This window comes from Macrobrachium nipponense, chromosome 3 (genome assembly GCF_015104395.2).
Source record: "Macrobrachium nipponense isolate FS-2020 chromosome 3, ASM1510439v2, whole genome shotgun sequence".
Taxonomy (NCBI): domain Eukaryota; kingdom Metazoa; phylum Arthropoda; class Malacostraca; order Decapoda; family Palaemonidae; genus Macrobrachium; species Macrobrachium nipponense.
Window position 1 is genome coordinate 4,456,163 of NC_087202.1, and position 14,415 is coordinate 4,470,577.

The window sequence follows — 14,415 nt, forward strand, 5'->3', positions numbered from 1 at the left end:
TTCAGTGCTAAAGATTTCTTATAACTCCCTCAGGAATATATGCATTTGCAGTGAGCAGTTTCATACAAAATGATCTCATTAAGGCTGACAGGAGATTAATCAAAGTAATCCATATTTATTTCAAAATAAAATTCATATTAGACATAAAATTGGCGAAGCTTTCAAGGAAATAGTTTTATGGTTAACAAAAGTTAAGTAAATTTTAGTTTTACCAGACCACTGAGCTGATTAATTGCTCTCCTAAGGCTTGCCCGAAGGATTAGATTTTGTTTTACGTGGCTAGGAACCAATTGGTTACTTAGCAACGGGACCTATTGTGAGATCCGAACCACATTATATCAAGAAATGGGTTTAGAATTACCAGAAATACATTCCTATGATTCCACACGCTGGCAGCAGCTGGGAGCAAACTCGGACTACCAGATCGGTAGGCGAGTACGCAACCGACTCGTCCAGTGAGGAACTATGGTTACCAAAACAATTACCTCGTAACGCTTGATGATTTGCTGAGCGACGAGACCTCTCAAGTCGTCCTCATCTGCCGAGTATCCTGTTTGGAGGTCGATCTCCATGACAACCATGTTGGATACGGAGTCCTCATTGGTGTAAGAAGCACAAATTTCCAGGGAACTGTTAGATGAGCAGTTTTCTCTGTCCGTCTTGACAGACATTTTAAAAGCAGAGCTCTCTGGCTCTTCTTTGACGTTGTACTGGTGGGTAATCTGAGGATTCAAGTGTCTTAGATTAGCATGAGAATAAACAAGTCGAAAATGCGCTGAAGAAATCGCGTTTTTTATACAGCGTATAATCAAGGCCACCAAAAATGGATCTATATTTCGCTGGTCTTGGTATAATACTGTTGAGCCGCATCCCATGAAGCCGGTCGTGGTGGCCTGTCTTGTACCATTGCCAAAAGCATGATTATGGCTAACTTTAACCTTAAATACGATCAAACCTACTGAGGCTAGAGGGCTGCAATTTGGTATGTTGATGAATGGTGGGTGGATGATCAATATACCAATTTGCATTCCTCTAGCCTTACTGGTTTTTAAGATTTGAGGACGGACAGACAAGGCAATTCAGTACAATTAAAACCAATAGCCGGATCAACAGTTTTTCCACTACGTTTTTTTAATGACTGACTGACCTGAAATTAGTGTTGTAACTATCAAAGTGGATGAATATTCCCAAACTGTATTAGTAGTATTTAAAAAGAACATTAAAGGAATTTTTTAAATGAACGTTTTACCAATTGCCGAAGAGATGTGATATCATCCGAATAGTGTTTGGTTTAGAAAATCTCTCTCTCTCTCTCTCTCTCTCTCTCTCTCTCTCTCTCTCTCTCTCCTCTCCGATATTTAATATATTAATATAATATATAATATATTAATTATATATATATATATAATATATATTATATAGTATATAATATGATATATGAGATCCATCACGTGAAAATGTGAACACCCTAGACTGGAATTCAGCTAGAGTCGTTTTTAGAAGTTCACATGCATGACAGATTGTTAGTTGAAGCGTGCCTCATTAGTTCTTTTAGTAACATGAATATGAATTGTTGAAAAGTTTTATTCTTAATGATTTAAAAGTTAAACTAGTTGTTAGATATTTTGTAGTAACTGCATACCATTTCCGCTAAGTACGGTTTTTTTGTTTTGAACAATGTTTATTTGCGTACTTATGCAGGGTGTTGACTTGTACATTTGTTATTGTGACCTCATGTTGCTTTCTTGTGTAAGTTGTTTTCTTAAAATTGTTTAGTACCCTGAAGATGACTTTGGAGCAAAAGTTGAAAGTCTTGGTACCTCCTTCTTTTGTTTCATTTTTCACGTGAGATCTCTATATACTTCACCCACGGGAACCATGTGGAATTGCGAGATATATCTATATATTTATATATATCTATAGATTATATATATTATATATATGGAAGGACAGGGACCAAGGAGATAGCCGGTCATTACATGTGATAGTACCGTTATTGCCGACGGCGTTTTTCGTAACACATAGTTACATCATCAAGGCTAAAGAGAAACAACACAAATTAAAATACATGAAACATAACTTTGACTTTAAGAGTCTCAATAAATATCACATACATAAAATGAAAGCAATTTAAAAAGCACCTGCTAGACTAAAAAGTTGAAGACTGAGTGATTCGGAGAGAAGGAGAAGCAGCGAAGAAAGCCGGTTCAACCCAGATACAACTGTACAGAGAGTGTGTTAGTTCAACTTGGGCACTAACTGCTTAATAAACAACGACTCTATAAGCATTTCGTGTAAACGCTTGTTTGGCCCAAGACAGAGAAATCAGTATAATTGATGGTGGTTTTACAATTTTTGCATGATTTCTGATTATTTGAAAATTCTGGATTGGACACTCTGCAGCCAGTACGATGACTTACACCATTATGTGAATCAGCTCTGACTTTTAGCAATCGTTTAGTCGAACCCACGTAGTCCCCAAATCACATCTGGGGCAAGTATATTTATATACGACTGACGATTGCAATATTGGGCAGAGTCTGTCTTTAAATTTGAAAAGTGATCTTATTGTAAGGGGTTTTTTGGAATTAATATAAGCTTGCAACATATTAAAGTGTTTTTTCAATTGCAGACTTGAGATTCCTTCTAAATTTGTCGTCTTGGATGTATGGAATACTGGCATATAGTTTCTTTCGTGGAACAGTGGCTTATGGAAGGGGAGTCCGATAATTTCTTATTTAGAAAATTGCAATGTTTGAAGAAAACATGTGAGGGAAACCAGTTATCGGAAAAATATTACACAGGAACAATATTTTCTTTATGATACAAATCCCAGGAAGAGGTTAGAGTGTAAGCTCGATGGAGGAAGGTAAAAATTGAATTAAGTTTAAAATTATAAAAACAAGCACTATAAAAGTTTTTTGAACCCAGACCGGAGAACGTCTTTTTTCTAAAAACGGAAGTGTAAAAACTATCACCACTGCGAAACACTAAAACATCCAAAAATGGTAATCGATCATTTTCCTCTCTCTCTAATGTAACTTGATATTAGGATGCAATTCATTGATGTATGAGAGAAATTGATCAGCATGGAAAGCTGATTTGAAAAGAACAAAGGTGTCATCGACAAACCTTTTATGATACACAAGAGGATAAAAACCAAGGGGGCAATTTTCCAACATGTCCTCCTCCAGGGAGACATGAAATGTTGGAAAACGTGGGACCGAGAGGTGATCCCATTGCCATTCCGTCAACCTGTTTATACAGGTTTTCCAACATTTTCATGTGCTCCCTGGAGGAGGACATGTTGGAAAATTGCCCCCTTGGTTTTTATCCTCTTGTGTATAAAAGGTTTGTCGATGACACCTTTGTTCTTTTCAAATCAGCTTTCCATGCTGATCAATTTCTCTCATACATCAATGAATTGCATCCTAATATCAAGTTTACATTAGAGAGAGAGGAAAATGATCGATTACCATTTTTGGATGTTTTTAGTGTTTCGCAGTGGTGATAGTTTTTTACACTTCCGTTTTTAGAAAAAAGACGTTCTCCGGTCTGGGTTCAAACTTTTATAGTGCTTGTTTTTATAATTTTAAACTTAATTCATTTTTACCTTCCTCCATCGAGCTTACACTCTAACCTCTTCCTGGGATTTGTATCATAAAGAAATATTGTTCCTGTGTAAATATTTTTCCGATAACTGGTTTCCCTCACATGTTTTCTTCAAACATTGCAAGAATTTTCTAAATAAGAAATTATCGGACTCCCCTTCCATAAGCACTGTTCCACGAAAGAAACTATATGCCAGTATTCCATACATCCAAGACGACAAATTTAGAAGGAATCTCATTCTGCAATTGAAAAACACTTTAATATGTTGCAGTTTATATTCAATTCCAAAAAACCCCCTTACAATATCACTTTTCAAATTTAAAGACAGACTCTGCCCAATATTGCAATCGTCATCGTATATAAATATACTTGCCCCAGATGTGATTTGGGGACTTACGTGGGTTCGACTAAACGATTGCTAAAAGTCAGAGCTGATTCACATAATGGTGTAAGTCATCGTACTGGCTGCAGAGTGTCCAATCCAGAATTTTCCAATATCAGAAATCATGCAAAAATTTGTAAAACCACCATCAATTATACTGATTTCTCTGTCTTGGGCCAAACAAGCCGTTTACACGAACTGCTTATATTAGAGTCGTTGTTTATTAAGCAGTTAGTGCCCAAGTTGAACTCACACACTTCCTCTGTACAGTTGTATCTGGTTGAACCGGCTTTCTTCGCTGCTTCTCCCTTCTCTCCGAATCACTCAGTCTTCAACTTTTTAGTCTAGCAGGTGCTTTTTAAATTGCTTTCATTTTATGTATGTTTTTTGTATATTTATTGAGACTCTTAAAGTCAAAGTTATGTTTCATGTATTTTTAATTTGTGTTGTTTCTCTTTTAGCCTTGATGATGTAACTATGTGTTACGAAACGCGTCGGCAATAAATGTACTATCACCTGATGACCGGCTATCTCCTTGTCACCCTGTCCTTCCATATGCTGTGGCCTGCTTTCGCCAACGTTTTCTGTCTTATATATATATATATATATATATATATATATATATATATATAGTGTGTGTGTGTGTGTGTGTGTGTGTGTGTGTGTGTGTGTGTGTGTGTGTGTGAATGAGTCGACCTCAAAACATACCGTGACGAGAGCGCATCCACTCCCAGACGGAGTCACTGTGACGTCAAATGGTGGATCGCCCGTGAAGTAGCTGGTCTGCAGGACGAGACGGTTCTCTGAATTGATCTTAATGTCAAACGACTGACTTCCAGCAGTGACTGATATGGTGAGATTTGTTCCTGTGGGCGGGAAGGCTTCGCTGAAGGCTGCGAAGGACTGCAGAGCAACCACTGTGTCCTGTCAAAAATCAAATTAAAAGTTGGAACTTCTGAAGTTCATGGAAACTGCAATGCCACCACTACCTTAATACTATTCTTCTTGAATTTGGATACATTTTTATTAGTTTTTCTATTAATTAATTAATTTTTTCTTTTTTTCAATAAGTGGGATCTCTTCTGTATGTATTTGCCTTCAATTCTTCTTAGTTCTTCTTAATGAACACATTAATATTCTTTGGAAGCTATATTTTCAAGTCAGTGGCTCCTTTGGTGTGAATAGGTGTCATCTACTGAATAATACTAATACTAGTAATAATAATAATAATAATAATAATAATAATAATAATAATAATAATAATAATAATAACAGTAATATTATTAATATTAGTATTAGCATTAATAAATATTAATAATATTAATACTAATATTATCAATTATTGAAATAATATTAATAAATATCCGTTCAATGAATTTTTTTTAATCACTGACTTTTTAATATCTGTGAATCTCAATCACGTTCATAAAATAACAATGATAATGTGAAGAGAATCCATTTAATGTAGAATTTTCGAAAATGAACTCACATAGTAGAAGAATTTCGATCCACTTACTTGAACACTCTGTGCAGATACTTTTTTTAAAATATGAAAAAATTACTCTTAGGAGGATTTGTAAGTTTCAGAGGTAAACTACGGAGAGTAAAATGGAATAAAGATGGCACCTGATTACCGATTTCGTATACCAAGAAAGCACAAATGAAATCGACAATGCTTTCATGATTTTTACGGTAATTTCTACTTTTAACAGCAACATTAATATTTTGTCTTGATTTCATCGCACGTGAACAAGTGATGATGGATTTCGTACCGATCAAATGAAAGCATCACAGTCATGAGAAGGGAATTGATGAGGCAGAAACGGTGGATAGGAATAGATGGAAACGACCCCATATGAAAATGGGAACCAGCTGGCAAGAAGAAGAAATGAGAACATCACAGTCACTCGAGCAGTCATCACTGCCCTACTAACCAAGAGAACTAACCTGTGTCGAGACGAATCCTCCTTGTCCATTGTGGTAAGTTGATATAAGCTTGGCGATATCGGACGCCCAGGTAGTGTAAGATCCTGGACTTTCATTCAGCACGGCCAGAAGGAGGTAGGCGGCAGCTTCAACCGTCAGAGCTTGAGATAGCCCTGAACTTCCTGATGACAGACTGTTGTACACATCTGAAATGAGCATAGCAGCGGCGCTGCTGTCGCCCGCCAAGGAGAGAGCGTATGCCGTCAGGGCCTTGATATAGGTGCTGTTGCTCGTGGTGGCTGTGGTGATGCAAGCGACGGCGTTTGCTATGACCTGGGGGTCCACTGTCAGATTCCCTTCCAGAAGAGATATGAGGACGTAGGCCGTGAGAGGCGCGAGCGACGCTGCTGAACCATCGACACCGCCCTGAAAGTGTATGCGCAGTCTTAAGTTAAGTATATCTTAGTTTTACCAGACCACTGAGCTGGTTAACAGCTCTTTTAGGGCTGGCCAGAAGGATTAGGTATTTTTAAGTGGCTAGGAACCAACTGGTCACCTAACAATGGGACCTACAGCTTATTGTGGGATCCGAACCACATTATATCGAGAAATGAATTTCTATCACCAGAAATAAATTCCTCTGATTCCGCGTTCCCCGAGCCGAGAATCGAATTTCAGACCACCGGACTGGTAGCCGAGTGCGAAAACCACTCGTCCAACGAGGAAATCGCTCAGTCATAAATATTTTACCTTAATTGGAGGGCGTCCATTTCCTCCCAAAAGTAATATATAAATCACTTCGAAGATGTATAATTCCTGTTTCTTGCCTACCGCTTTGGTAGTCGTGAGTTCGATTCCCCGCTCTGCGAACGTGGAACCAGAGGAAATTATTTCTGTTGATTATAAATTCATTTCTCGATATAATGCAGTTCAGATCCCACAATAAGCTGTAGGTCCCGTTGCTAAGTAACCAATTGGTTCCTAGCCGCGTGAAAATATCTAATCCTTCGGGCCAGCCCTACTAGGAGAGCAGTTAATCAGCTCAGTGGTCTGGTTAACCTTAAGATATACTTAACTTTTAACTGGAAATAAACTAAAAAAGGAAAATTGTTAAAAATGAAATCAGGTACGTACAGCAAGAACAGGTTATTTTTTATATGAATTTAATTTTTTTGTCAATTAAATTTTATATATTCTTTAAAACTATAATTCATATACATTATAAATTTATATGCGTATGTATGTTTGTATATGTGTATATGTACACATATATATATGTATACGCATTAAGCTACAAATGTCCTTTAATATCTGATTCGCTCTACCTCAGAATTGATATATTTTCATGTATGTTAACTGAAGGGGAATTTTTAGTTGATATCAATTTAAAATTTCCCTTCAGTTATCACATATGAAAATATATTAATTCTGAGGAAGAGCGAATTAGATATTAAAGGACATTTGTAGATTAATGCGTATATATGAATCACGGTGATGTGATCTGGCTCATATATGTATACGTATATAATATATATATATATATATATATATATATATATATATATATAAAGGTTTTTTGCCACGAAGGGAAAAAGGAAAAAGCGAGATAGCCGAGTACTTTCGGTCCTATTCGGACCCTTTACTGAGGCACCCCTTTACTATTTATACATAGCATCACGTTTTATATACTTCGTGATCAGTCATTCATATATATATATATATATATATTATATATATATATATATATATATATATATATATATATATTTTTTTTTTTTTTTTTTTTTTTTTTTTTTTTTTTTTTTTTTTTTTTTCCTCCAGAAATTTTTCGGGCCAGCCTGTAGGAGTCAAGCATGATTCATTTGGCTGGTAATCTCCTTCCTTTAATAATAATAATAACGCACAACATGGACCCTGAGGTCATCCAGCGCTAAATGAGGCAAAATAGTAGAGTGCTGTGATATAGAAGTCTGAAGGACACAAACGATCCAGAATAATTTGACCGAAATCCCCAGCAAATGACTCACCTGCATGTTCGGTGTGGATCACAAAGCCGACGGATTGGAAGCAGCCGTCCTCGTTTTGAAGCGACAGTAACCAAGTTTTGGATGAAGAGGAGAATTTTTATCCACCTGGTTGAAGATAGTTGATTATTATTATTATCATTAATGTTATTATCATCATCAAATACAGGGTCAAGATCGGTGTATATATATATATATATAGTAATATAATATATATATATATATATATATATATATATATATATATATATTTTCAATTTCACAGATAAACTATGATATCATAGTCATACAGTCATTAACGATTCTCTCTCTCTCTCTCTCTCTCTCTCTCTCTCTCTCTCTCTTGAAGCGAGCTTTCGTCTTAAGCTGCAGTCATCCTCTACACCGATCTTGACCCTATTATTTATTATTATTATTATTATTATTATTATTATTATTATTATATAAACATATACAGTAGATGAAACCTATTCATGTGGAACAAAGCCACTATAGGGGCCACTGATTTGAAATTCAAGCTTCCAAAGAATATTATGGTGTTCATTAGGAAGAAGTATGAGGAAGTAAAAGGAAATACAGAAAAAAGGAGAGAAAAAAATTCATAGATATGCAAATAGAAAACTAGAAAAACGCCGGTTTAGTGATTTGTATCTAAAGAGCTTTCAGGAGAACTTGGCAACCATCAAAATATGTTTCATTGTGGTATGTATATATATATATATATATATATATATATATATATATATATATATATATAAATATATATATATATATATATATATATATATATATACATAAATGGACATATTTGACGACTGTCATATTTTGTAGCCTGTGACTTCAAAAATGGAATTTAAACATGTGGAAAGTTTTGTCTTTGTTACGCTTGAGTAGTCTGTTGTGACGTTGAAACAAAATACTATCAGCGGGTATATTAATATCCTCGTATGTATACTACTGCATTCCCATATATGTTCATACTTATCTCGTGAGTCGTGTCCGAGTCTGTGCTCCCTATTTAAAAAGCCATTTTGTTCTAAAACACCTTCCGCGCCGTCACTCTAAGACATTAGATACTTATTATCGACATAAAGTTTCTCGACGAACTTATCACCTTTCACGCTTCGGTTGGAATCAAACCAACGCACGAGATTCAGCCTTCAGTCGCTGCCTATATATGGAACGTGATGAATGTCTAGAGAAAGGCAGCAACCACGAAGGGAAAAGCGAAACACGGGGTTCTTTGTTACTTGGCCTTTCCACTTGCTATCATTGACTTAGCAGACTGATAGCATTATAAAAATAAGTGTATGTGTGATTGTGCGTGTCTTAGTGAGATAGAGAGAGAGAGAGGTTATGTGCATGTATGTATATCATAATAGTATGCAAAGAGAATTCATAGAGTTTCTGTACTTACAGTGATGTAACTATCGGCTTGACTAAAGGAAAACAACCTTTTTCGAGACACGAAATGGCTGTAGCCAAGTAGATCCTGAGGAGTCCGAATTACCAAATGCGCTGAAGGATCCGTCAGTGTGCTGGTAGAGTAGCTCTTGCTGGTAGCCTATAGGACAGAAATTGCATTTTATCAATATATATTATATATATATATATTATATATATATATATATATATATATATATATATATATATATATATCTATACATACACAGTGAACCCCCAGTATTTACAGACTCACATATTTGCGGATTTCTCTCTGATACACATACCCCCATTATTCGGAGAAAATTCAAGTATTTGTGGTATTTTTCTAAGAGAAATATCCACAAATTCCTGTTTTTTATCAATTTCATCATAAAATGCACTTTTGTGATAAAGCTATTGAAAAAAACCAGGTATAAACATTTTTAGTGGGTTTTTATCGACTTTTAATTAACAAAATAGGCAGTTTTAAGCGTTTTTTTATGGTTGTTTCTATTGTTCGTGGGTTCTAGCTATTTATGGGGGGTCTGGTATCCATCCCCTGCAAATACAGGGGAACACTAGATATATACATATATACATATATGAAAGTAAAATGCCCATAAAACACTATTTGAACATTACAACCATATATTTCGAGCAGCTCCTTCTGTGCCCCTGATCACAGGTAAAATGTGGACAGATGTATACAAAGCTTATTTAGGTGTGGCAGTATGTCCCCGTTGGTATGCAGGTGACCGTTGACACAGGAAGGATGGAAATTAAGTTATTCCCTGGTGTGTATGTGTTTTTTTTTTTTTTTTTTTTGCCTCTTTTATTCTTTCGCGATACGTCTGATGGTTGTATTTTCTGGAACATCTGCTTGAGAAGAGGCTAAGGATTAACTTGTCAATGTCTTCTGATTTTCAATGTCCTCCTGACAGGTTCACGTCGTTGATTGGATTCAAGTATATACGTTCATGAGCGAACTTCGATGGATTTGGGATAATGGAAAATGAAAGGAATATACTGCAGAGGTCCTACTCACAACAGACAAATAGATTTTAACAGTAGAATAAAACTTCCGTACGATGAAGGCGTCCAAAAAGCTGCAGAACACCTCAGGTCTAATATTCCTTTCATTTTCCATTATACCAAATCCATCGGTAGTTCGCTCATTAACTTATATACCTAAATCAAAGATAAGAAGCTGGAGTTTACAACTGCGTGCAGCAATTGTGATAAGATTTACGTGGGGGAGACAAAAGATCAGTGCGATATGCGTCACAGAGCTCAGGGATTTTCCTACATATTAGGGCTACAGGTCATACTATGAACTGGAATGTGGCAGAGGTAGTTTTCAAAAAGAAGCTGTCCGTACAGATGGGAGTTAACAAGGCCAAAAAAATACCAGGGAATATTTTGATTCCCATCCTACCTGGGTCAACGGTCACCTGCATACCAGCAGTCTTTCTACCACACTTACATATGCTTTGTATATATACACTTGTAAGACATCATTTGTCCATTGTTTACCAGTGATCAGGGTCACAGAAGGCAGTGCTCAAAATCTACAGCTGCAACATTCAAATAGTGTTTTATGGGCATTTTATCGTTATATTATACTGCTGTATTACAGCAAAAGACATTCATATACATACACTGCAGCAGTAACTGATTTTACATCCCCCTGCAAACCCACGACTTCTGAGTGGCATGCCGTGACCCAAACCACTATACCAGCCATACCAGGGTATATGGTACCAGTGTTGCAGAGAATCAAGTTCCACATTCTGCTGGAGGCTGGAGTTGTGCCAGATACCAAATATCTACCTCACTTGCGCTGTTTAGCTGGGATCATGCCCTATAGCTGGTAATGCTACATTAATTGCCATGCACCACGGCCAGTTTTTCAGACTGCTGAAATGTAAATGATGTTCTTAAATCTAACCATTACCAGACACTAACAAAAGGAGTTACTTACCTGTTTTCATGTAGTTCAGAAGCTGAGCCTCGACGCTGGGAGTGAGTTGACCTGACGATGCCAGGTACTGCATCACATATATGTTTGGAGCAAAGTTCAGCATATTTTGTTCACCACAGCCATAAGGCATTCGGATCAGGTTTCCCAGGTTCTAAAAAATGGTACAAATAAATCACTACAGGAACTGCTGATGGGTTAAGTGACCGGATTGGCATTGTCCAAGTTTTTATATGTGATATTTATAGTAACAATCACTATACTGACTCCAGCAACTGGGAGGAATTCTTCTTACCTCAAGGGTCGGTCCTAGGAGGTCAGCAGAAGTAGAGATGTAAATTTTATCAGAGCCATTGACAGTCCCAGGATAACTTTCGACGGACCACGTAAAGGCGCTGTCATCTGCCCAAACAAATAAAAACCTACTTCAAGTAACCATCTTATGCAATGTTGATCTTATGTAAGGCACACGTTGCTAACAACAGAATAATGTATGTGTACAGGCAAGTGAATATTCTTGTAACTTCTCTTTACATTTTTGTTGTAGTACATATTATTTTCCACAATGAAATCTTCCAACAGTTCATCACTTACTGCCACATAAGTAATGCCCATGTGTCGATGCTTTAGTTATTCCTTCGAATTTCACTTTCAAAGGGCGAATGACTGTGTCGCTGAAAGAAGGCAGATATTAGTATAATTAATACTGACATATATGTAAAACATTTCACATACCTGCCCAATAAGTTTTAGAATTATTCAGTCTTTAAGTAAAATGTATCTATTTTGTTTTCAATGTATCGCATGAAGACAGAATGTCATTTAACATAGTTTGAGCCAAACTCGGCCAAATGAGACGGAAGTCCAAATTCCTCTCCCCTTTTACCTCCTTTCGACGTCAACTGTCCCGCCGCAACTTCCATTGGCAGTGTCTATGGAGGCACTGAATGTGAGGTTGACGTCCCCGGCCTCCAGAGGCACCACCAGGAACTGCACCACTTCCTTTCCGCTGCCGGAGACGCAGGTCCTCGTCGAATATGTCGGGGACGTGTATTCGGCGCTTGGCAGCAATTTAACGGTCACCTGGTGAGTGAGGAATTCATTATCCGTTTATGTTAGCGTGGACTCTGTAGTGTGAGTGTTGACATATATTTACAAGGGACAGGCGTGTAACAGAATATCAATCATTTCTTTTAGAAATAAGAGCAAAACTGGCAGCTACAGGTCACTGAAAAGAAGAGTGAACCATTGACAGGAAAATCTTCCTGGGAGGAATGCAATTCCGTCCCTGGGATCCATCACTTACAGGCAGACTTTCGTTCAGGTAATTGAAGACGGAGACCAGGACGGGGACCTTCTCGTTCCTGCGGGCCGTGGCTGGGTGACTGAGGTCTAGGAAGAAGGGCACGAAGGAGGTGATGGAGGACTTGGGGCTCAGTCCGATGCCCAACTCCGGATGGAGGCAGACGGCCTCGCCCACCCACGTCGTTACTGTGTCCGGAAGTTCGACCTCCTTGGCCGTCTCGCCACTCTCGCTGTGGACAGGGTCAGGAGGCGTTCACAGTGCTTCAGTATAGTGCTTATTCTAGTTGAGCAAATATTACATAAATACAGAAGCCTTTAAGGATGGGCAAAAGGCCTCCGTGATAGCAAATAGAGAAATGAATAATGGTTCACACAGATTTTGGATAAAAATATCAGTGCTACCTGACACAGAAAATAAAGGTCTTTTGATAACTAAATAGTTATTGATTTTTTATGCCTACAGAAATAATTGATTATAAATTCGAAAACTGTAACGTACTAAGAGAAATAGATTGGGATTGTTAGAAACAATTTCATAAGGTTTTTTGCAGCAAAGTTTGGACATTATGACTAAGTAATGATGATAATAATACCTTCCATACGCATACAAGTTACTGTCACTTACACATACGGATATTTGACTAATCATGATTCATTACCACTTGCATTAGAGATAGACCATTTGTTTTTAGAGTAGAATAGCATGTAGAATTGAGGCCAAAGGCCAAGCGCTGGGACGTATGAGGTCACACTGCGCTGAAACTGAAATTGACAGTAAAAAGGTTTGAAAGGTGAAACAGAAGGAATATGTCGCAGTTGCAATATGAATCAATTGTTAGGTGAAGGTGTAAAACAAGATGGAAGAAAGAGAATATGAACGGAGGTACAGTAAAAAAAATGAAAGGGGGTTGCGACTGGGAGGCTTAAGGAGGGGACGCTGCAAAGAACCTTAAGTAATGACTACATTGCACCACATGAGGCACACTGCCAGCACTATCCCCCCTACAAGGCATTTGTTTTAGAGCTCAGCAGCGTCCTGTAGGTTATAGACCGAATTCAAACCTACCCAATAACAACGATTTCCCACAGCCACGTTTCGGGGAAGTAGGTCCTCTCCAGCTCCACTTTTTCCGGACTTACGGCTTTGTCCAATTCATCTGTATACTCAGGAACTGGTGCGGGAGCTCCACCGGGAGCTGTCGGGGCTGCTTCTAATACGTCTCCACCGTCACCGACACCCGCACCGCCAATGGCAGCTCCATCTCCACCTCCATCCACATTATCATACTCAGGGTCTAAAAAAAAAGAAGGACAGTTGAAATTTCCATGGGGAGCTGGTGTTGTCGGGGTTGGTTCTAATACGCCTCTACCTCCACCTCCACCTCTACCCACACCGCCATTGGCAGCTCCAAATCCACCTCCACTTCTACCCACACTATCATACTCAGCGTCTAAATAAGAAGGACATTTGAATAAAATCGACATTGGTGTTAACATGAGTATCAATTCTAGTTTTTAGCGGAGGATTGGCGAATCGATTACCAATTGTAAATTTCTCCTCCGGTTTGTTATGTTTACTCCGAGGCCGAGTGAATTTGATATTAAACGACATTTATAGCTTAATGTTTGTGATGCGAAAAATTTTGCGATGTATGTGAAAAACAAAACTATACACATAATTATGTATATACACACATATATTTACATACATTGTTTACGTATGGTGTGATGTCCAATCACAGATGAAGTTAACATAACAATTG

General features: G+C 37.6%; 1 protein-coding gene across 1 annotated transcript; it reads right to left on the reverse strand.

Annotated features, from left to right (window-relative positions):
* Nucleotides 1–416: 416 nt before the first annotated feature.
* On the reverse strand, nucleotides 417–14,137 carry LOC135222113 (pregnancy zone protein-like). The gene is made up of 9 exons (XM_064260283.1): nucleotides 13,719–14,137; nucleotides 12,654–12,882; nucleotides 12,234–12,430; nucleotides 11,942–12,021; nucleotides 11,643–11,749; nucleotides 11,351–11,501; nucleotides 5,942–6,381; nucleotides 4,703–4,918; nucleotides 417–722 (listed from the first exon to the last, which is right to left on the reverse strand). Exons 1-9 carry the CDS (start codon nucleotides 14,135–14,137, stop codon nucleotides 417–419), a joined length of 2,145 nt encoding a protein of 714 aa, XP_064116353.1.
* Between the last annotated feature and the right edge of the window lie 278 nt (nucleotides 14,138–14,415).

Coding starts and splice junctions, on each gene's coding strand:
- LOC135222113 (XM_064260283.1), bottom strand. CDS start 14,137: ATGTCGATTTTATTCAAATGTCCTTCTTATTTAGACGCTGAGTATGAT. Junction 12,883..13,718: donor TGGGAAATCGTTGTTATTGG/GTAGGTTTGAAT, acceptor CCCTGTCCACAG/CGAGAGTGGCGAGACGGCCA. Junction 723..4,702: donor GTGGATGCGCTCTCGTCACG/GTATGTTTTGAG, acceptor TTGAATCCTCAG/ATTACCCACCAGTACAACGT.